Source organism: Lepidochelys kempii, chromosome 4, assembly GCF_965140285.1.
Source record: "Lepidochelys kempii isolate rLepKem1 chromosome 4, rLepKem1.hap1, whole genome shotgun sequence".
Lineage (NCBI taxonomy): Eukaryota > Metazoa > Chordata > Testudines > Cheloniidae > Lepidochelys > Lepidochelys kempii.
This window is the reverse complement of record NC_136383.1, coordinates 91122354-91147275: the sequence shown is the minus strand read 5'-3', so window position 1 is coordinate 91147275 and position 24922 is coordinate 91122354. Positions and strand designations below refer to the sequence as shown.

The 24922-nt window shown below is 41.9% G+C and overlaps 1 protein-coding gene across 11 annotated transcripts in view; it reads right to left on the bottom strand.

Annotated features, from left to right (window-relative positions):
- LOC144929103 (protein furry homolog-like) overlaps positions 1 to 24922 on the bottom strand; it is a 349363-nt gene that overhangs the window by 47368 nt on the left and 277073 nt on the right. For 10 of the 11 annotated variants that reach the window (XM_078852535.1, XM_078852539.1, XM_078852537.1 and 7 more), the window contains 3 exons: positions 20058 to 20234; positions 16216 to 16419; positions 10546 to 10716 (listed from right to left, as the gene is read on the bottom strand). In XM_078852535.1, the coding sequence (XP_078708661.1) occupies positions 10546 to 10716; positions 16216 to 16419; positions 20058 to 20234 (552 nt within the window). The remainder of the gene's footprint in view (positions 1 to 10545; positions 10717 to 16215; positions 16420 to 20057; positions 20235 to 24922) is intronic. The other variant, XM_078852543.1, reaches the window with a different exon arrangement.

The window sequence follows — 24922 nt, the reverse complement described above, 5'->3', positions numbered from 1 at the left end:
TAGAGAAAAAGTGAGAACTGCGAAAAGCCAGGCAGAGTTAGACCTTGCAAAGGAAAGTAAAACCTATTCTAAAAGATTCTTTAGCCATATAAATAAAAAGAAAACCAGGAAAGAAGAAGAGAGACCACTAAACACTGAAGAGGGGTGCAGATTAAAGACACTCTAGGTATGGCCAAACACCTAAATGTATACATTGCCATAAATGAATACAGGCCCATTAGTTTGACCTCAGTTATATGCAAGGTTTTAGAACAAATTTTGAAAGACAGTAGTTAAGGACATAGAGGTAAATGGTAATTAGGATAAAATGCAACATGGTTTTACAAAAAGTAGATCATGCCAGACCAACTTGATCTCTTTCTTTGACAAGATAACCGATTTTCTAGATAAACGAAATGTAGATCTAATCTACGTGGATTTCAGCATTTCACCTGGATTAAAGCATTTGATAAAGATCCACATGGGAAATTATTAAATTGATGAAGATGGATGACAAAATCATTAAAGAGGAGACTGAAACAGGTTATGCAGAAAGGTGAACTGCCAGGTGGAGGGAGGTTACTAGTGGAATTCCTCAAGAACTAGTGTTGGGCCCAATTTTATTTAACATTTTCATTCGTGCCCTGGGCATAAAAAATGGAAGTGTGCTAACAAACTTTGCAGATGACACAAAGTTGGGAGGCATTGCCAATATGTAGGAGGACTAGAATGTCATACGAGAAGATTTGGATGACCTGGAAAATCGGTGTAACAGAAATAGGATGAAATTTAATAGTGCAAAGTGCAAGGTCATGCCCTTAGAGACTTACAACAAGAATTTTTGCTATAAGCTGGGGACGTATCAGTTGGAAGTGACAGAGTACGAGAAAGACCTGGGTATACTGGTCAATCACAGGATGACTATGAAATGCCAATGTGATGCAGCCATGAAAAAGACTAATGCAATCCTAGGATGCATATCAGGTGAGGTATTGCCAGTAGAGATAGGGAAGTGTTATCATCATTATACAAGGCACTGGTGAGATTTCATTTGGAATACTGTGTACAATTCTCGTTCCCTATGTTTAAGAAAGATGAATTCAAACTGGAACAGGTGCAGAGAAGGGCTACTAGTATGATCAGAGGAACGGAGAACCTAACTTAGAAGAGGAGACTTAAGGATCTTGTCTTGCTTAGCCGAACAAAATGAAGGCTCAGGGGAGATATGATTGTTCTCTAGAAATACATCAGAGGGATGAACACTAAGGAGGGAGACGAGTTATCTAGGTTAAGGGCCAATCTTGGCACAAGAACAAATGGATATAAACTGGCCATAAGTAAGTTTAGGCATGACATTAAATTAACCATCAGAGGAGTGAAGTTCTGGAACAGCTTTCCATGGGGAGTAGTGGGGCAAAAATACCTACCGTATATACTCGATCATAAGCCAAATATTTTTGGTAAAAAAGTGATGCATCAAAGAGCGGGGGTCGGCTTATAAATGGGTCTACACCAAAATTTGATGATTTTAAACTCTATGAAATCATTGAATTGAATATCTAATGCATTGTCATTTTGTTTATCTGGAGTGTCTGCAGGCATGGAGCCCCTCAATTCCCTGTGGCCGCAGTTCGCCGTTCCTAGCCAATGGGAGCTGCGGGAAGTGGTGTGCCACTTCCCGCAGCTCCCATTGGCTGGGAACGGCGAACTACAGCCAAAGGGAATTAAAGGGCTCCATGCCTATGAATGCTCCAGGTAAACAAAACATCCCGACTCGCCAGCAACCCCTGACGAGTCGGGATGTTTTGTTTACCTGGAGCATTCCCGACTCGCCAGCAACCCCTGACGAGTCGGGAGCCAAAGTTTGCCAACCCCTGAAATATAAGGTCGGCTTATGAAAGGATCATACAGTTTTTACTATTTTTACCTATCCATCTTGGGGGGTCGACTTATAAATGAACAGGGTGATGTGACTGGAATAACGGAGACTTGGTGGGATAACTCGCGTAACTGGAGTACTGTCATGGATGGGTATAAACTGTTCAGGAAGGACAGGGAGGCCAGAAAAGGTGGGGGAGTTGCACTGTATGTAAGGGAGCAGTATGACTGCTCAGAGCTCAAGAATGAAACTGCAGAAAAACCTGAGAGTCTCTGGATTAAGTTTAGAAGCCTGAGTATCAAGGGTGATGTCGTGGTGGGAGTCTGCTATAGACCACCGGACCAGGGGGATGAGGTGGACGAGGCTTTCTTCCAGCAAGTCGCAGAAGCTACTAGATCGCACGCCCTGGTTCTCATGGGCGACTTCAACCATCCTGATATCTGCAGGGAGAGCAATACAGCGATGCACAGATAATCCAGGAAGTTTTTGGAAATTGTAGGGGACAATTTCCTGGTGCAAGTGCCGGAGGAATCAACGAGGGGTGGAGCTCTTCTTGACCTCCTGCTCACAAACCGGGAAGAATTAGTAGGGGAAGCAAAAGTGGATGGGAACCTGGGAGGCAGTGACCATGAGATGGTTGAGTTCAGGATCCTGACACAAGGAAGAAAGGAAAGCAGCAGAATATGGACCCTGAACTTCAGAAAAGCAGACTTTGACTCCCTCAGGGAACTGATAGGCAAGATCCCCTGGGAGAATAACATGAGGGGGAAAGGAGTCCAGGAGAGCTGGCTGTATTTTAAAGCATCCTTATTGAAGTTACAGGGACAAACCATCCTGATGTGTAGAAAGAATAGTAAATATGGCAGGCGACCAGCTTGGCTTAACAGTGAAATCCTTGCTGATCTTAAACACAAAAAAGAGGCTTACAAGAAGTGGAAGATTGGACAAATGACCAGGGATGAGTATATAAATATTGCTTGGGCATGTAGGAATGGAATCAGGAAGGCTAAATCACACCTGGAGTTGCAGCTAGCGAGGGATGTTAAGAGTAACAAGAAGGGTTTCTTCAGGCATGTTGGCAATAAGAAGAAAGCCAAGGAAAGTGTGGGCCCCTTACTAAATGAGGGAGGCAACCTGGTGACAGAGGATGTGGAAAAAGCTAACGTACTCAATGCTTTTTTTTTGCCTCTGTCTTCACGAACAAGGTCAGCTCCCAGACTACTGCACTGGGCAGCACAGCATGGGGAGGAGGTGGCCAGCCCCCTGTGAAGGAAGAAGTGGTTCAGGACTATTTAGAAAAACTGGATGTGCACAAGTCCATGGGGCCGGATGCGTTGCATCCGAGAGTGCTAAAGGAATTGGCAGATGTGATTGCAGAGCCATTGACCATTATCTTTGAAAATTCATGGCGATCGGGGGAAGTCCCGGAAGATTGGAAAAAGGCTAATGTAGTGCCCATCTTTAAAAAAGGGAAGAAGGATGATCCTGGGAACTACAGGCCAGTCAGCCTCACCTCAGTCTCCGGAAAAATCATGGAGCATGTCCTCAAGGAATCAATTCTGAAGCACTTAGACGAGAGAAAAGTGATCAGGAACAGTCAGCATGGATTCACCAAGGGCAAGTCATGCCTGACTAATCTAATTGCCTTCTATGATGAGGTAACTGGTTCTGTGGATGAAGGGAAAACAGTGGACGTGTTATTCCTCAACTTGAGCAAAGCTTTTGACACAGTCTCCCACAGTATTCTTGTCAGCAAGTTAAAGAAGTATGGGCTGGATGGATGCACAACAAGGTGGGTAGAAAGTTGGCTAGATTGTCGGGCTCAACGAGTAGTGATCAATGGCTCCATGTCTAGTTGGCAGCCGGTATCTAGCGGAGTGCCTCAAGGGTCGGTCCTGGGGCCGGTTTTGTTCAATATCTTCATTAATGATCTGGAGGATGGTGTGGATTGCACCCTCAGCAAGTTTGCAGATGACACTAAACTGGGAGGAGTGGTAGATACGCTGGACGGTAGGGATAGGATACAGAGGGACCTAGACAAATTGGAGGATTGGGCCAAAAGAAATCTGATGAGGTTCAACAAGGACAAGTGCAGAGTCCTGCTCTTAGGATGGAAGAATCCAATGCACCGCTACAGACTAGGGACAGAATGGCTAGGCAGCAGTTCTGCAGAGAAGGACCTAGGGGTGACAGTGGACGAGAAGCTGGATATGAGTCAACAGTGTGCCCTTGTTGCCAAGAAGGCCAATGGCATTTTGGGATGTATAAGTAGGGGCATTGCCAGCAGATCGAGGGACGTGATCATTCCCCTCTAGTCGACATTGGTGAGGCCTCATCTGGAGTACTGTGTCCAGTTTTGGACCCCACACTACAAGAAGGATGTGGATAAATTGGAGAGAGTCCAGCGAAGGGCAACAAAAATGATTAGGGGACTGGAACACATGAGTTATGAGGAGAGGCTGAGGGAACTGGGATTGTTTAGTCTACGGAAGAGAAGAATGAGGGGGGATTTGATAGCTGCTTTTAACTACCTGAAAGGTGGATCCAAAGAGGATGGATCTAGACTATTCTCAGTGATAGCAGATGACAGGACAAGGAGTAATGGTCTCAAGTTGCAGTGGGGGAGGTTTAGGTTGGATATTAGGAAAAACTTTTTCAGTAGGAGAGTGGTGAAACACTGGAATGCGTTACCTAGGGAGGTGGTGGAATCCTCTTCCTTAGAAGTTTTTAAGGTCAGGCTTGACAAAGCCCTGGCTGGGATGATTTAGTTGGGATTGGTCCTGCTCTGGGCAGGGGGTTGGACTAGATGGCCTCCAGAGGTCCCTTCCACCTCTGTTATTCTATGATTCTATGAGGGTAATGAATGACTATATATGGTAATTTGTTTCAAGACTGAGTTTGATAAGTTTATGGAGGGGATGGTATGCTGACATTGTCACAATGGCCCATCCACTACTAGAAACAAATATTTCTAAGGGCTGGAGATGGGAAACTAGATGGAGAGGGCTCTGAGTTATTACCGAGAATTTTTTCCCAGGTGTCTAAGCTGTTGGACTGAGCCCACATTCTCAGGGTCTAAGGACTGCCATATTTGGGGTTGGGAAGGAATCTTCCTGGGTTTTTTTTGGCCTTCCTCTGCACCACAGGGCACAGGTCACTTGCTGGTTTGAACTACAGTAAATGGTGGATTCTCTGTAATTTGAAGTCTTTAAATCAAGATTTGAGGCAGAGGGTATGGGCCTATTACAGGAGTGGGTGGGTGAATGTTCTGTGGCCTGCAATGTGCAGGAGGTCAGATTAAATGATCATGATGGTCCCTTCTGGCCTTAAAGTCTATGAGTCTTTGTGCATCCCGGACTCCTGGGGAGTCCACGTGTCTTGCACTGTATGTTCATCCAGGCAGGCACCCCATCTTAACAAGGAGGCATCTGTGATAATTGGTGGAGGAGTAAAGGGCACTCCCCCACACACTTCATCCCTATCCTCCCACCAAGCTAGAGAAGCTAGCTGTGTGGGAGTGAGACAAGCTTATCCATACCTTGTTTGTCTGCCTGCTACGTATACTAATCGAATCCAAGCCTGTCAGGCAATGGAGACAAGTCTCATGAAGGGGATCACATATGTACAGGACACCATGTGATCTAAAAGGATGATACATGAATGAACTGATGTCTGCGGGATCAGCCAGAGCTGACTGACAAGTTCCTCTATGGACTGGAATCTGTCCTTTGGCAGGTACACTTTGGTCCTGACAGAGTCCAGAGTCACTCTGATAAATTCTATAGTTTGTGCTGGAACTAAAATGGAGACTTTTCTATGTTTACGCAGAGTCCCAGTGATAGAAGACTGAGCAGGAAAGTGGTTGCTGTCAATACCTCCTGCTGAGATTTCCCACATAAGTAGTGAGATGTCGAGGTAGGGAAAAACTGATATCTGAAGTAGGCTGCCACTACTGGGTGTATTTTTGTGAATACCCTTGTGCTGTAGCAAGGCCAAATGGGAGCACCTTATATTGATAATGGTTCAGGCCCACCGCAAACCTTAGAAACCTTATGTGTGGGGTGGATGTCTATATGGAAGTAGGCATATTGAGAGCTGCAAACCAGCAGCCTTTATTTCACTGGGGACAGGTTGACCATCCTTAAATTTGATTTGTGGATGAAGACATTTAGTTTTGAGGGTTCCAAGATGGGTCTCAATCCTTCCTTTTTCTTGGGGATGAGGAAATACTTTGGAGTAAAACCCTTTCCATAGATGTGGGGTAGGTATGCATTCCATAGCCCCCTGTCAAAGGAGAGTGCCCACCTCTTGAATGAGTATCCTCTAATGACAGTGGTCCCTGAAGAGAGATGGATAAGCAGCTTTTGGAGCAGATAGGGGGAGAAATTCTATAGTATAGCTTGCATGGATGATGTTAAGCACCCATCTGTCTGTTATCTGCCAACAGATCTGTTAAATTACCTGTTTTCTCACTAAACAGATTGTTCCTTTCAAAAGGCAAATCTTCCACTGTAGATTGGATTTCTTTGGGGAATCCAGAGGAGCAAAGCCACCATGCTCGATGCATGACAACAGCTGTCGCCATAGACAGCGAGGCCATGTCTCATGCATTGAATGCAGCTTGGAGGGATGACCTAGTGATCAATTTTCCTTCCTCAATGAAAACTTGAAACTGAGTTCTATCTTCCTGTGGAAGTTTGTAAATTCTGCAATCACGGAACAGTTAACGAAGTTGTATTTGGAGATCAATGCATGGCAGTTGGCTATACGGAATTGTAGGGTGGTTGAAATGAAGACATTTCTGTCCAGTAAGTCTAAACGTTTAGCATCCTTGTCAGATGGAGTGGATTGGGTTTGATGTTGTTTGCTCTTCTCCAAGGCAGCCTGGATGACTGATGAGTTTGGGACAGGGTGTGTAAATAAATATTCTGCTCCCTTGGATGTTACATAGTATTTCTTCTCTGTCCTCTTTAGAGTGGGAACACACATTGCTGGTTTATTCCAGACAACAGTAGCAGGCTCCAGGCTAGGCCCCATAGCTCTGTAAGATGTCTAAAAGTTTGTGAAGTCTTCTATACTGTCTCTCTACTGAGATTTGGAGTGTCTCTGCAAACCTCCTTAATAGATTCTAAAATTGCCTGTGATCTCCAGATGGAGAAGATGAGGCCAGCACAATTGCCTCATCTGGGGAAGATGATGACGTTCTTGTTGGAGCCAGTGGTTCCATCGGTTCCAGTTGCTCTTCCCTCTTCTATCAGTTTCTGAGGAAGTTCAGGTTCCTCTCTGTGAGGGGAGGGATGGCGTGATTTCTGATGGGAACATACAGATTCTGGGTAATGCACATATAGATCCCATTGTCCCCAGTAGGGCCAGTGAAATGAGTCGAATGTTTGTTGGGATAGCATAGGGTACCACCAGTTCTGAGTTGGGGACCCTGATTTATGAGAGCAGGAGAGCAAGAGTCTGGATCCTCTATCTGGGCTAACCTCCTGCCTTTTGGGGGGGGGGGAGGGATGGACTCCCTCACATTGTCATCTGATTTGCCAGAAGAGGCAAAAGTAAGTTCCAGTGCAGACGGTACCATGGATCTTGGGATCCGCCTGCTGGTAGAAGGCATGAAAGAGTGGATTTCTCTCTCATGCCAATCCTGGACCAATGGTGTCAAGATCTCTCTTGAAAGGACTGGGTACAACAAGATGGGGGGGCGGTCTCTGGATCTGGGTGGGCAACAATGTCCTCACAGGCTGTATATTTATCTGCTGACTGAGGAGATGTCGTGTCTGCCTGGACCAGTGGAGTCAGTCTGGTGAGAAGTTTAACCATCAGTGAAGGGGGTGCTTTGTGTTTATCCAACAACAGTGTTTTTCCGAGGATGGCCCCACTGCTGCTGTGGCAGGTGCTGGTCTGGAGGCACTTTTATTCTTTGGAACTCAGGGGTCAATACCATGTCCCTTTTGAACACCTGAACTTCCTGTAATGGGGATCACTCAACTTGCATAGTGCAGGGGAAGAAGTTTTCCTCTTAGAAGAGGATCTGCAAGGGGCTCTCTTTCCTTTGAAGAGTGTGCTTTTCACTCTCTTGTCCATGCAAGGAAGAGGAGTACTGGTTTCTATTCTTTTCAGTCCATGAGTCCAAGGTCCCTGTGCTAGGAACCATGCCTCTTGGCACCTCTGACCACTGTACAGGTGGCTCTGCCCAGTCTGGGTCAGATTGGGGCCTCATGGACCAATCTGTTGACTAATGTATACTGTTGTTTGTGTATATATATTTATAGTTAATAATATGTACTATTTGCATCATATGTTTATATATTTAGGCTATATAACTGCTATAATACTTAGTATGTATTAAGTATAAATATTATAGCAATTATATATCCTAAATTGGCCTGTTCCTTTTCTATAATCCTGTTCTCTTATGCTAAGTATCCAATAAACCAAAATTTACTTCAGCAAATGCAAAGAGTTAAGTAAATAGGGAAACTGTCAGGATTAGGACAGATCATTGTTTTACCATAACAGGTAGGGAGTTATTCTCACAGACCAGTATCTGGAATGTCTCAAAGGAAAAAGAGTACTAACTACTTTAATTATCAGAACTAAGAACTGGCTTGGTATTTAAAACTAACAATATATTTAAAATATTTACAGAAAGAGTGGAAGAGAGACACTCCATGAACACTGAGGAAGTTCCATCTCAGACTACACAGTGGTAGAAAGGAACTACAGGGGTGGTTAGTCTGCACCACACCTTATGCCCTCAGTTTGAAGCATGAGGAGAGGAAGGGCACAGGCACGGACCAACAGACACTGCTAGCAAAAATCTTCCTGTCTCAGAAGCATAGCGCGCATGCATGCCCACAGTGGAATACAGGTATGAACCAGCATTCAAAGAAGAATTTCAAGTTTTCTTACAGGGTAATGCAAACAATGGAGCAGTTGACAGGTTTCATTTAGATGAATTTGTATGACTTTGAAACACAAATGTAGCATTTTAAGTTGTGTCTTACTAGTATCAAATCACTGGCTGCTGAGAGGGGCCCTTACGTATAAAATTCCAGTGTTTCCATTTTATTTTCTATCAGGACTAGCACAAACGATATAAATTAAACAAGTTGTGATAAAGTTTTAGGGTCCAGACCTACAACTGGCTCATCATGGGTGGACTTTTGTACTCCCAAGGAGCCCCGCTGGCCTCAATGGGGCTCATGTGGGTAAGCATTTACCTGCCTGGATCCACTTGAAAAACAGGGGCATTAATATGCTGGACGGGGAATTAGTCATACACCTTCAACTATAACAGCAATACAAGCTGTTCACCTAACTGATCTCTCCACCAATGAAGGGAAAGCTCATCCAGCCAAGCAGCTGTGATGTCATGCTTTCCACTGGGCAGTGCAAGGTTGCTGAAGTTGTCTTACAACTCAGTTTACACTCCGTGTATCCATTCAGGGTTTTAATAAGAAATAGTTTTAGACTTGAATAAAAGGATATTTCTTTTGGTAGGGGTTTTCAAATGATTACAATATACGTCTTTTAACCAAGTGTTGGGGGTGGTGAGAAGAACACAGTAAACAAAAGTAAGGGGGATAGGAAGGGCTAAAGAAAGAAGTAAGAAAAAGAAAAATAAGCTGCGTCTGAGACTGGACCAGAAATGGAGAGCAAGGAAGCAGAGGACCCTGCTCTGGTGAATCTTGTTCCAGGAAGATGCAGATCCACTGAGCCAGGATTTACTTTCCTTCACTATAGTGCCCCTCTGTCCCACATCTAGCTTGGTATGGTGGAGAGATTAGTACTGCTCCAAGAATATATAGTCCCCTCATTCCCCGTTAACCAAATACTATATTGGGAGAGTTTACTTTTCCATAAGAGCTGACAGAATTTGTTTTTGTTTTTTAGACAAGCAATAAATAATCCAGTGCTTTTCCAATTATAATGGAATTGAAAATTACCCTGGTAATCTTTACTAGACCTAGAAATTACAAAAGGCAGCCTAAAACAAGTCAAGTTCACTTTCCAGTCAAATAAAACCTCCATATATGAAGTTTTCATCTAAAGATATTAGGTACTGTAGAAACAGTAGCAAGTGAACTAGTTTTGTTTTAAAATTAATTTTGTTATCTTAAATCAACCAAGAAACTAAAATACTCACAGATTTCTGGGCGGCTATTAGCTGGAATCTGGCTTACTCCACACAGGGCTTTCCAAAAAAATACACCACTAGAATTCTGAGATCCTTTTTAAAGGCTTATTTGATTGAATCAACTACTAACACAGCTGACCTGAGGTTTTAATCCCAATCCATAGCACCAAATCACATAAACCCAAAGAAAGCAAAAAAGCAAAACGTTTTTAAAAGAAAATATTGCCACAGAAAGATTTTCACCATACCCAGGAAAAGCATCTCTCACACAAGCCTATTGTTATTCTTCACCACAAAATGCTCATTAATAGTACGTCAAGAATATTTTTAATCTGTGGTAAATTTCCTGAGTCCATCATAAGAGATTTTCATTCCCAGGAGAAATTTTATATTCAATAAGAAAGGCCAACAGGTTAAAAATATTGAAGATAAATCAAATAATCAGTTTAACAGATGAAAATTCTGTTGAAAAGAAAGCAAAAGCTGCTATGCAGTGCTAGAAAGAGCCCAAATCAGTCATGCACCAGCCCACATTTCTCCCCACCTCAGGCAGCTGGTTGCTAGAGTTATCTAGAGGCGAAGCCTCCAAACTTGGGGTCTCAGCTCTTATTTGAAGCACCTCTTCTGTTCCCATACTGCTAGTGGAGTCTTGAGACTGCAATAATGAACTTGCACGATCTGATATTGTTTCATCTATGGCAGAATCACTGTTTAACTAAGAGAGAAAAAAAACAAATGTGAAATATTTCAGTGGATGACTGGAACCGTATAAGCTAAAGACAACAAGAAATTAACTGAAGTTTGTTTGAAAATAGTTTGCTTCAACCAAATAAGTATTATTGTTTATCTGCACATCACAGAAAAACCCCCATATATTAATAAAGTACTCTACATCGCCACTCAAAACATTATGTGCATGTCTCCAACATTTAACTTTCCTTCAAAGGGAGTTTAAAGGTCATTTTTGGTACACAGAAAATGTTCTCTATTTTGTTAATAAAGATTTTTTTGTGCTTCTGAAAGATGCTAGATTGAAATTCTTTGGCCTGGGCAGTGATAGTGCAAGCTTTTGCATAAATGTGCCTCACCTATGACTACCTCCAAGGATTTGTTTCTTTTTTGAGTCTATAATTTCTAATTTCCATTTTTGTACGGTAACAAGGTGTCTTTATTTCCTCTTTTTGAATAGGTGTCCTAAAAGGAGGAAGATAATTAAGGAGGATGGTAGTAGAGAAGATTTTTTCCAGCCAATGTCACTGTAACACCAAAGTGATGTAAAGAGTAGGTTCCCTCTCTCTTCCCAACCAGCATTACTGCTTTTGAGGCAGTTCAACTAGCTAGACACAGACTGCTAATACAATTCTAATAGTTACACTAAGAGCAATTTTTGCAGCAATCCAAATTATCTGAATTTTATTAATATAAAGTTGGATTTGGTTTCATTGGTGATATTAATATAAGGGCATCACATATTCCAGAATCTTTATTAAAGGGTCAAGTTATTTGACAAGTATAATTCGTATTGAATTTCTTGGCCAAATTTGTTCCCCACTATACGGTCTAAATATATTTCATATACCTCTTATATATCCTTCAGATATATCACTTCATCTGTGTCAAACAGAAAGGTCACAGGAACTCTGGCAACACCATAGGACCTAGAATATACTATGCATACCGTGGTTATGCCTACAATTAAACACCCATGGCTGGACTGTGTCAGCTGACTTGGGTTGTGTGGCTCAGGTTGTGAGGCTGTAAAATTGTGGTGTAGACATTTGGGCTCAGGCTGGCGCCGCGGCGCTAGGTCCCAGGTCCCAGATCTCAGGCTCCAGCGCATGCCTGAATGTCTACACCACAATTTTATAGCCCTGCAGCCTGAACCATCTGACACGAGCCAGCTGACACGAGCCAGCTGCAGGTGTTTAAGTGCAGTGTAGACATACTCTATATGAAGAATATAGGGTAATATACTGTTTTAAAATAAAAGTTTTAATTTTTCCTGGTATCTGAAGAACCCATAATCATATTAGAAAAATACTGACATTATCTCCTAAATTCTTTTAATTATCTAAGCTTTTATGTTGTTTCTTGTGAAACAGAAATTTTCTGAAGATCAAAAAAACCAAAAATGTTTCTTTTACCTCAGCTATAGTGATGATAGAGTCTTCCTATTGACATAATGACGCCAAAAAAAGCTAATTTAAATGGGGTGCTAATCAGGATAATTTAAATAGTTCTTTGCTACCTATGAATAGCTATGTTTGATTTCTGGCTCTCTTTACAGCTTTTTTTTAAAAAAAATATAGTTGATGGTAAAGTGATTATTTCTGTGCTATCATTTTATGTATACATGATCAATTTAGTGAGGTTTTTTTTATTTGGGATGGGGTAGAGTAGACAATTTCTTGTAATAATGAGAAATCTTGTAATACTTAAATGTTTACCTGGATTAAAATTATTGTAATTTTATTAAAAGAATAAATAAAAATAAAAAGTTGTTTTGATTCCACATCCACTCAATCCTTTGTTTCTCTGCTAAGGATGAAAATTTAGTGCCAATTATGATTGTGGTTTTTGTGATGTGGATACCTGTTCCCAGAACTGTACCAAGACCTTGGAATTTGCACTACCGAACAAGACAGAGAAGGCTTTATAACCCATTACAAAGTCCCTAAGTTATCCTATCTCCAAAGGTATAGTTTATATCTTAACCTATTTTCAAAATTTAAAAATGGAAGATGATCTTAGGTGGTATATCAACACCTAACTGTAAGGGAAGAAGACCATAACAGGAAGATCATTCTTTTCCTACAAGAAAAACTACTACTGACAACCAATATTTGTTTTCACATTACAAAATCATCTAGAATATCATCACAGATTTCTCTAGTATGAATATTTAGACCTGCAAATAGCTGCACTGGAGAAAATTTAATTTAATCCTGTGATAATTTATACAAATGAGACATACATAGGAAGTAGTATTGCATTAGTCTATTTTATATAGTACATAATGAATGAGAATGGAACAGATTAGCAATTTTAAAGGTGGAACGCTAATAGAAGTCCCATAAGATCTGTGGCTGTTATTTATTTTTGCACTTCAATTATTTCAGCTTGCAAATGAGGAATCCAAGCTTTCTTTTGTCAAAAACTACAAAAACATAGATTTCAGAGTAACAGCCATGTTAGTCTGTATTCGCAAAAAGAAAAGGAGTACTTGTGGCACCTTAGAGACTAACCAATTTATTTGAGCATAAACCTTCTTCAGCTAGAACCTACTTCATCAGATGCATGGAGTGGAAAATACAGGAGCAGGTATAAATGCATGAAAAGATGGGAGTTGCCTTATCAAATGTGAGGTCAGTCTAATGAGACAATTCAATTAACAGTAGGATACCAAGGCAGGAAAAATAACTTTTGTAGTGGTAATGAGAGTGGCCCATTTCAAACAGTTGACAAGAAGGTGTGAGTAACAATAGGGAGAAATCAGATCAGCGGCACTGCTATGGGTACCTGCATGGCCCCTCAGTATGCCAACATTTTTATGGCTGATTTAGAACAACGCTTCCTCAGCTCTCGTCCCCTAAAGCCCCTACTCTACTTGTGCTATATTGATGACATCTTCATCATCTGGACCCATGGAAAACAAGCCCTTGAGGAATTCCACCATGATTTCAACAATTTCCATCCCACCATCAACCTCAGCCTGGTCCAGTCCACACAAAAGATCCACTTCCTGGACACTACAGTGCTAATAAACAATGGTCACATAAACACCACCCTATACCGGAAACCTACTGACCGCTATTCCTACCTACATGCCTCCAGCTTTCACCCTGACCACACCACACGATCCATCGTCTACAGCCAAGCTCTGCGATACAACCGCATTTGCTCCAACCCCTCAGACAGAGACAAACACGTACAAGATCTCTGTCAAGCTTTCTTACAACTACAATACCCACCTGCGGAAGTGAAGAAACAGATTGATAGAGCCAGAAGAGTTCCCAGAAGTCACCTACTACAGAACAGGCCTAACAAAGAAAATAACAGAACGCCACTAGCCGTCACCTTCAGCCCCCAACTAAAACCCCTCCAACGCATTATTAAGGATCTACAACCTATCCTGAAGGATGACCCAACACTCTCACAAATCTTGGGAGAGAGGCCAGTCCTTGCCTACAGACAGCCCCCCAACCTGAAGCAAATACTCACCAACAACCACATACCACACAACAGAACCACTAACCCAGGAACCTATCCTTGCAACAAAGCCTGTTGCCAAATGTGCCCACATATCTATTCAGGGGACACCATCACAGGGCCTAATAACATCAGCCACACTATCAGAGGCTCGTTCACCTGCATATCCACCAATGGGATATATGCCATCATGTGCCAGCAATGCCCCTCTGCCATGTACATTGGTCAAACTGGACAGTCTCTACGTAAAAGAATAAATGGACACAAATCAGATGTCAAGAATTATAACATTCATAAACCAGTCGGAGAACACGTCAATCTCTCTGGTCACGCAATCACAGACATGAAGGTCACTATCTTACAACAAAAAAACTTAAAATCCAGACTCCAGCGAGAAACTGCTGAATTGGAATTCATTTGCAAATTGGATACTATTAATTTAGGCTTAAACAGAGACTAGGAGTGGCTAAGTCATTATGCAAGGCTTCCATTCTTTGTTTCCTAGGAAGGATTCTCTATGCACTCAGTGATCCCTCATTCCCATTCCTTTTAGCTGAAGACTTTCTAGGACTCATGTTCAAGCCCATCAACGGTACTCCTTAGACAGCTGGATGCCAGAAGTCACCTAATACAGGACAGGCCCAACAAATAAAGTAACAGAACGCCACTAGCCGTCACCTACAGCCCCCAACTAAAACCTCTCCAGTGCATCATCAGGAATCTACAACCTATGCTGAAGGATGATCCCTCACTCACAGACCTTGGGAGACAGGCCAGTCCTCACTCACAGACAGCCCCCCAACCTGAAGCAAATACTCACAGGCAACAACACACCACACAACAAAAACACCAACCCAGAAACCAAACTTCGCAACAAACCCCAGTGCCAACTCTGTCCACATATCTATTCAAGGGACACCACAACAGCCACACTATCAGGGGCTTGTTCACCTGCACGTCTATCAATATGATATATGCCATCAGCCAGCAATGCCCCTCTGCCATGTACATTGGCCAAAATGGACGGTTTCTATGAAAAAGAATAAATGGACAAATCTGACATCAGGATTGATAACATTCAAAAACCATTAGGAGAACACATCATTTTCCCTAGTCACTCAATAACAGACCTAAAAATGGCAATTCGTCAACAAAAAAAACTTCAAAAACAGACTCCAACGTGAAACTGCAGAATTGGAATTAATTTGCAAACTGGACACCATCACATTAGGCCTGAACAAAGACTGGGAGTGGTTGGGTCATTACAAAACCTAAACCTAATTTCTCCCTATTGTTACTCACACCTTCTTGTCAACTGTTTGAAATGGGCCACTCTCATTACCACTACAAAAGTTATTTTTCCTGCCTTGGTATCCTACTGTTAATTGAATTGTCTCATTAGACTGACCTCACATTTGATAAGGCAACTCCCATCTTTTCATGCATTTATACCTGCTCCTGTATTTTCTACTCCATGCATCTGATGAAGTAGGTTCTAGCCCACGAAAGCTTATGCTCAAATAAATTGGTTAGTCTCTAAGGTGCCACAAGTACTCCTTTTCTTTTTGCGAAAAACATAGATCTTATATTTAAACAAGAATAATCTTTATAATGTTTTTTAAAAATTGTACTACATATTTAATGAGCATTGATGGAAGAAAGAACACTGCACTGGAACCTCAACAGTAATGTATCTACTGCTGATAGAAGAGTTCTTTTGCTGAGTTGAGATTGTGAACTCACTTCATAGGCTTCAGAAATGCCTCCCCAAAAGCTGAACTGCACTAGTGCAGCTGCATCCAAGGCTTTCTGCGACTACGGGTGGAAGGTTTGAGCAGTATTTGCCTCTAAAAGATGCAGGTGAAGATTTAAGTTTGCAGCTGTCAGTTTTTATAACAATGGCACGAAAAATGTTCTCTGAAGAGATCCGTTGATAGACTCATTTAACTAAAGCTTAAATAAACTTGGGTTATAAACTGATTCTTTTCACAGAAGAATGACTTACCATCTGTGATCGGGATAATATCTGACTTGCAGTCAGGGCTGCTTCCTCTTCTGAGGACTCATCAGTATCCTCCTGATTGGTCAAGTTCAAGCTGGGTGTGCTACCAGAATACTGACATTCTTGAAGGGATGGTGTGTCTCCCTTGTCAATACTGTCGAGTGAACGCCTACGGACTCCCCAGTTGAAGTTGTCCATACTTTCACCCTGTAAAATAAAATAAAATCAAAAGGAAGTTTATGCTAAATATCTCAAATATATAATAATGAAATGATCACACCAAGACAACACAGAAGACACAGGAATACTGAATGCACTGTGAACAGAGTTTCAATCAGCCCTTCAATTTTATTGTAATTTTAAATATATTAAGTGATGTTTTTACTTTAAAAGATTAAGATATATGGCAAATGATCTGCAATTCGCATAAAATGAAGTACGATTCTCAAATTTCTCTCGAATATCTTGTATTGGGGTCTCACTAAATATGTTGTCTACAATCACATCTGTACCAATATTACATGTATCTGACTACAAAGCACAGACTAACACACCACAGACAACAACAGATTAAACAAGCCACTGCACCAGGCTGCAACTTACCTGCAGCTCCTGGTTAGCAAAAAGGAAAACACACATAATTAGAAAGAACGAGGACAAACACTTAAGATACACTATAACCAGGGGAAAAGGTTCTATTATGTATGATTTGCCAACTGTAGAAGACTGATTCAAGCTCTGGAAAAAGCTTTTGTCAAAAAAGCTAAAAAAATTTTAACTTCTCTTTTCATGTAAAATTGGTTATGAGACAAAACACTTAAAACAACATGTCTATGGTACATTTTCCTTGGTGTAACATGTAAAACAACTGTTTAAACAAGCAGTGAATGAAATCCTTGAACTTCAACACAGATGGAATCTTAAATTGACTTTAACTGTCCACATCCAGTTGACAAAACATATGAAGTCATAATTATACTCATATTGGAGGAAAACTTTGACATATTTTTAACTAGACATTCTGAAAGATATTAAGTACTTTTCAACATCAATATTTATGAAGAGGACCCTAAACACAAATGTATGGATCCTCCCTTTTCTCATTTTCCAATTGAGATATGAAGGATGGTGTGTGGTTTTGAGTGAAATCTATATTTTAGTCACTATTTTTCCATTCTAAGTGGACAGGTAAGATCTTTGGCTTCTTCTGGGGACTTTATCAATCCTTCAATGATATAGCCAATAAGATTCCTTAAGAATGGTTCTCTCAACCAGCCCACAGGTCTAGTCTCCTCAAACTTGACAATACCAATTCCAAAGTTACTCCAGCAACTGGTTGTCTCTCATGGAGATTCAAAATGTTATCAGTATGCAAGCATGCATATTTTCCAACTTTTTCTCAGTGACTTTGTTTGCTCCAGAGAAGCGGACAGAGTATTTGCATGCAAACGTAAATGAAGAGCTAGGGATTAAAGCACTGAAAACATCCTTAAACTAATCTATTTTTTCCTCAGACTGTTAATATTACTAACATTTAAGTATTAGCAAAAAAGCATGCAGGATATTTTAATATAAATTCTAATATAAATTACTATATTTCCATTATGTCACATATAAAAGTGATGTCCTACACTTAAAAATTTTGTGTTTTTGTTGGTTAACTCTCCATATCATATATTGGTAACAGGCAGTGCACAATTTTGACATAGGGCTGGGTGAACTGGTTGAGCTAGCATAAGAACTGGCTGTACCTCAGCCTGATCTATTAAAATTGACATTGAACCACATTTTGAAGTTCAAGAAAAGCAATACGTATGCGGCCCACAAACCCGTCTGTTTTTTAGATGTTAAAATTGTAGGGCCTGCAGTTGTGGCCACTTTTCTATTGGGTCTTAATGCTTTTGAATCTACCTCTTCTCAACTGTTCACTTATTCTCAGTTAATTTAGGGGGATCAGATATAGGACAAAAGGGAAGGCCACAGAATACCAGACACCTCGTTGGTGTGTGTGGGCATACGCGTACTGGACAAGTAATTTGCCCCGGGGACACGAGAATCAGCAGAAGGGAGAGATGTAAGGCGCTGGAGGCCTCCGGGGAAGGGAGAAGAAATCAGGAAAAAAGAGATCAGGAGCCTGCAAAGAGGGATAGAGAAACCAGGGATGCAAAGAGAGAGCATCTCAAAGTTCAGATGAATATCTAGGCTTTTTTGAACTCATCTGAATCTAAAAACCTTCCAAGGTTCTTAATTAATTTAATATTTTGTAGGTACTATAATAACCAGATGTAACAAGGGTGAATTACAGACAGTACTGATTTCTTTTTTCACTCTCACTCCCTTCTTCACACTCCTTCTTTTGGGGGTCAGTTTAAGACCTTTAAATTATGTTGTGTGCATACAATGCCTAACACAAAGGGACCATGATCCACAGTTGGGGTCTGGAGGCTCTACCACAATACAAAAAATAAACAAATATGAATTATTATTATTACTGTTAACTTTTAAACCTTTTATTACCTAATTTCATTACTTTAACAGAATGAAAAATGTGAAAAAAGAAAACAAATGCACAAAATCAGATACAATATGAATGGCAAAGGTAAGGGCAGCTTTATAAACGTATAAATATATATAAATATAAAACTTGTGTGATAGGGTGTGTGACGGGGCAAGGCCAGATGGCTATAGAAAAGTAGTGGGAGACAGATATATTAGCTCCAGGCTAAACAAATCCCTGGTTCCAGGTTAAGTGAAATGGAAGCTGCTCCAGGTCAATTAAGACACCTGGGGCCAATTAAGAACTTTCCAGAAGGCAGGGAGAATGCTAGGTTGATTGGGACACCTGAAGCCAATCAGGGGCTGGCTGAAACTAATTAAAAGCCTCCCAGTCAGTCAGGTGGGGATGCATGTCAGGAGCTGTGGAAGGAAGTTGCGCTGTTGGAGAGGCTGAGTAGTACACACTATATCAGGCACAAGGAAGGAGGCCCTGAAGTAAGGGTGAAGTGGAGCTTGAGGAAATGAGGGCTGCTGTGGGGGAAGTAGCCCAGAGAATTGTACATGTCATGTTTCTAAAAGGTCAGCTACCATAGCAGTTACTATTAGGGTCCCTGGGCTGGAGCCCGGAGTAGAGGGTGGGCCCAGGCTTCTCCCCCCCACCTTTGCCCCCTGATTAATCACTGAGACTGGGAGACAACAGAGACTGTGCAAGGAAGGATAATTTCTCCTCACCTCCCTTGCTGGCTTATGATGAAAATGGTTCAGTAGACTGTGACCCTTGTCTCTAGAGAAAGAAGGGTTACGTGGAGGGTCACGGTGAGCCTCTGAGGCTAGCGAAATCCGCCAGGAAACGCAGGACCCACGGAGGCAAGGACAGAGCTTTGTCACAGGTGGGATAGTCTGACAATTCATTGAGATAGTATTCCATTTCAGTATATACTATTGCTATCTTACTACTTGAAATTCTGGAAATGTAGAAACGCATGAGTACCTAACATTGCGTGCATTCTTAATATGCTATTCCATCGCACCAGACAGCATTCTTACACAGTGGGCAAAGCTTCACAGTCTTAATAACAAAATCTTATGCTGTCAAAATTATTATTTCCCTGGCTACAAAACATATTCTTACAGAATAAGTGGGGAGTTAAACCCAACTTCATAAAGACAACTGGGACCTGCATCGGACATTGCAAAATTTGTAGTCAAGGTTTTGTTTTGATGGAAATCAAAATCAGTGAAGTTTTGGGACTGCTGTCCAATCCTTAATATTGTACCAACATAACCCAGCTTTTAAAACATTCTAAAATAGAAACCCCAATTCTAAAAAAGAAAGTCCAGGGTCTCACCTCTGCATCTTCCAGCTCAACATCTAAAAAGTCAAAATCTTTAAAAACTCCAAACTGTTGTTCACTGCTGTTATCTTCCACAGCCACTTCCTCCTCTTGAATTACTTCTTCTGTTGTTGAAATAAGGCTTGTTTGTTGATCCCCAACTTCCAAGTCTTCATTAGAAGAAAACACAACCTACAGAAATAGATAATAATGGAAATAAACATGGCTTAAATAACGTTAATAGATAACATACAGGGAAGCCTATGAGATGGAAGATACAGTGTTACTAGAAGCCTTTACTCTTAAACTATACAATATGTAATTCTCCTGGCAATGCATATAATTAACTGGGAATTTGAAAGATGCAATAAGGGGAGAAGAAATCTCCAGGATTTAATTTCTGGAACCATGAGATAAACAGATATTTAAGGCCAGAAGATTCTACTATGACGATCTAATTTGACCTGCATAACACAGGCTACAGTGTTTCACTCATTAATTCCTGTAGTAAGCTCAATAACTTCCGCTGATCTTTTAGAAAGATACCATATTTTGATTTAAGTGATGAAGAATCCATAAAAGATGGTTACTTATGTGCATTGCAACTGTTATTCTTCACAATGTGAGTGCAGACACGTATTTCTCTCAGGTGTGCACATGCCTAGTGCACTGAAGCCAGAGAACTTTGCTTAGCAGTACCTGTCATGGTGGCACTTGCAACTTGTGGCCCTTGTAGCCCCTCCTGTGGCTACGTAAGGGTGGTGCCACCCTGACCCCCTCTCAGCTCCTTCTAAGACTGGAGATTCCAATGCAGAGGGGACCGAGTGCAGGACGTGGAATACACATCCGCACCGACATCTCAAAGAGCAACAGTTACAATACAGGTAACAGTCTTTTCTTCTTTGAGCGGTTGCAGATGTGTTTTCCACTCAGGCAACTCACAAGCAAGTTCTGATAGGTACTGCAGTTTGGAGTCTGCATAAACAGTGACTGCACAACTGTTCTCCCAAAGCTTGCACCTGACCTAGATGTTGCAGTAATAGCATAATGTTTGGTAAAAGTATGCACAGAAGACAATGTAGTAGTCCTGCAAATGTCCAATACTAAAACATCTCTGAGAAATGCGACCAACATTGCTTGGGCTCTTGTTGAATAAGCCCATAATGTTTGTGGGGACATAGTCTGAGCTACTCCATAAACTGTGATAATACAGGAAGTTATCCACTTGGAAATTGTCTGTATGGAAACCAACAGATCTTTTATGAAATTCTATTAGGAGACAAAAAGTTGAGGTGATGAATGAAATGGTTGAGTCCTTTCCAGACAGAACACCAAGCACTGCCTTACGTCTAACGTATGGAAATGCTCCTTATCTACATATGAGTGCAGCTTAGGAAAGAATATAGACAAGTAAATACCTTGGACAAAAACTCTGGATGTTGACTTAAGGACATTGTGTCTTTGAACTAAGTATATGAAGGTTCTGCCTTTAAGATTTGTAATTTGCGGACTCTTCTCCGAAAGTCGATGTTAGCCACGGTACTGTGGACGCACTCCACCGACTTAATGCACTTAGTGTGGACATACGCAATCGACTGTACAAAATCCATTTCTAAAAATTGACTTCTATAAGATAGATTTAATTTCGTAGTGTAGACATACCCTTAGATGTGCTCCTCAACCTAGTGTGGAGGCATCAGTCACCAAAGTGGACGATGGGCAAAGGGAACACTCTAGCATACATTATTCTGTTCTGCCCGCCACTGTAGAAAATCCAGAATCTCTGGAGGCAATTGGACAAGCCTGTGACTTGCAGCTAGGGGGACAGACCAACTTCAACCATGCCTGAAGAGGATGATGATGCAATCTTTCATGCTGAATCACATAAATGCATTCAGCCACATGTCCTAGTATCTTTATGCATACACAGACCATGGTCAAAGAATGAGACTGGAGATCCAGATAAAGGCACCAAATTGTCTGGAATTGCTTGTGTGAGAGAAAGACCTTTGAATTCATAGACGCGAGAAGGGGGGACAAAGAACTTGATTTTTTTAGATGGAGTCAATATCGACTTTATTTTTTTTGAAAAATCACCCCCAGTTGATCAAAGCGGTCCAGTGTGAACTGGACATGACTAAGGACTTGTTCTTTAGATCTGCTTCTCACCAGCCAATCATATAGGTACAAGACGACATGAATTCCCCTCCTTCTGACATGGGCTGCTACCGCCTTCGTGCATTTGGTAAAGACCTGTGGGGCTGATGACAGGCCAAAGGGAAGAAACATGTACTGACAGTGTTGACTGACAACAAGGAATCTCAAGAACTTCCCATAGCCTGGGAAAATCACCACAGGGAAACAGGCATCCTGAAGATTGAGAACAACAAACCAGTCATTGTAATTTCAGGCAGGAAGAATAGTAACCATGAGAAATTTGCTGAGACTGCAGAGATTGAGGATCCATCTCACCCTCTACCTTGGACTTAGGGATCGGGAAGTACCAAGAGTAGAATCCCTCTCCCTGATGAAGAGGAGGAGCCTCCTCTATAGCTCCTAGAGCACACAAAGGCCAAACCTGCTGAAGAACCTCCATCCTCCTCCTCTTCAGGCATGGTTGAAGTTGGTCTGTCCTCCTACCTGCAAGTCACAGGCTTGTCCAATTGCCTCCAGAGATTCTGGACGTTCTACAATGGTGGGCAGAACAGAAGGCTCATGAGAGGAGTCCTTGAAAAGGGATAGGTAGGGAAGTAGAATTGGGGGGATAGACAGAAATTGTATGGTGTAACCTAATCAGACAGTGCTTGGACCATCTGTCCATAGTTATTGTTTCCCAAGAACTGTAGAAGTGAGACAATCTATCTCCAGACTGATGAGACAGGTTTGAAACGTTCACAAGTGGTATGCTGTTCTTGATATAAAAGTCAAATAGGTTGCTCCTCCCTGAAGATGGAGGAGAGGCTGACTGAGTAAAAGCAGAGCCAGAAGATTTTTGCCTCTTTAATTTATGTCCATTTCCAGATAAACTTTGCTACCTAGCAGGGTAGGACAACTGATGAAAGTATCGCTTAGAGAAATATTGCTGGTGATGTTGTTGACCTGCAAAATGACATTCTTATGGCCTGGGCGTAAACACTGAAAGACCATAAAGTAGATCTGTAGTCCTTAAACGAATGTGAAGTCTAGACAGTTTTCTCAGAAAACAAAAACTGACTGAACGATAAGTTCTCTATGGCCTGTTGAACTTCAAGAACTATGCTAGAGTTCTATAGCCTCGAGGCCCTTCTCATCGTCACAGCTAAAACCACAGATTTACATGAAACATCTGCCATATCCAGTGCTAACTTTAAAGACATCCTGGCCACCAAATGTCCCTCTGTAATAAATGACTCAAACTCTTCCCTGGAGATTCACGGAACTTATCCATAAATTTGGACATGGAGTCCTAATTTACAAAGTCTTATTTAGACAATAATGTTTGCTGGTTGGCAATGTGGATTTGCAATGATCAGGTTGAATACACTTTTCTCCCCATCAAATCTAACCGTTTAGACTCTGTCTTTAGTAGATTTATACCTCCCCGCCAGACTCTCTTAGTTTCTGCAGTCACAACCAGGGAATTAGGAGGTGAATGCAAGAAAAAACACTCAAAAAAACACTCTCTTGCATGAGGACGTTGTCAGGATGGGTCGTGGGCAGACTGTGTGCACTGGTTAGCTACTAAGTTGCAATCAGGAGTGAAGTAGCAGGGCTGAGGGGGAGCAGGGTCACAATGTCAGGAAGTCTGGGTCAGGCACCAAGTTGCAGGCGAATAGCAGAGTTGGGGTGAACTGGGTCAGGATATCAGGAAGTCAGGATCAGGTGCCAGGTTATAGACAGCAAGCAAATAGTTGAGAACCAACCGGAGTCAGAAGCCAGAGTCTAGGGTCGACAGCAACAAGGTCTGGAATGGAGGCAGGCAGGCAGTGCTGTTGCTCAGACAGATCCCCATGATGGGTTTCTGGTTTAAATACTAGCATCAGCCTATCAGTGGGATGTTAGTGGAAGCCATTCAGGCCCTGCTGGGCAGTACTTTCTGCAAAGCCTAGCTCAACAGCGTCTTCCAGTGGAAATCCTAGTGTAAACTTCCAGTGGCAATGTGGAAGTGTCAGTAGCCCAGAACCCGCATGGTCCCAGGTCAGAACACATACCTACAGGTGCTATAGATGCTGGCATATTCCACAGAGATTTGGCAGGTTTCAATATCACTTTATGTTTAGGGAGAAAGACTCTCCCAAGAGTTGAGAATTGAAGAACAGCCATTAAATTATGGGTGTTCTGAACAAACAGCCCGAATACCCAGTGACGATGTCATTCATCTCCTCTGGTACTGGAGATGAGGACTCAGGCACCATAGCATTATCTGATGAAGAGGAAAAAGAGGAAAGCAGAATCACTGGAATCTCATGTGGTCACATATGTAACTGTATCAAAGGTTCAGGCTGTACCAGGTCAGAGGGAGCTCCCTCAGACTGTAGCTCTAGAACAGGTGGTCCAGGTGGAGAGACCCCTGTAGGAACAGATGATCTGGCCCTGGACTGAGTCGATGACTGGGACCTTGCCAAATGAGAAACTTCTTAGGGATTCCAAGGAGGTCACTAGGGATAGGGATATGAGATTGGTGGCTAGTAGGAGCTAAGCCAGGATGCTTTTTCCCTACTGCGGGAGCAGTAGCGATATGCAGGAGGTCTTGACAAATCTCTAAGAGCAGTATCGCGAAGGAGATGGAGAGATTTCCACATTTGATCCATAAGACCCTTCCAAGTAGTCTGGCAGTAATGAAGGAGCCACTCCAGATGGAGCCAATAAATGGCCCACATCATCTTCAGTCCACTATGCCA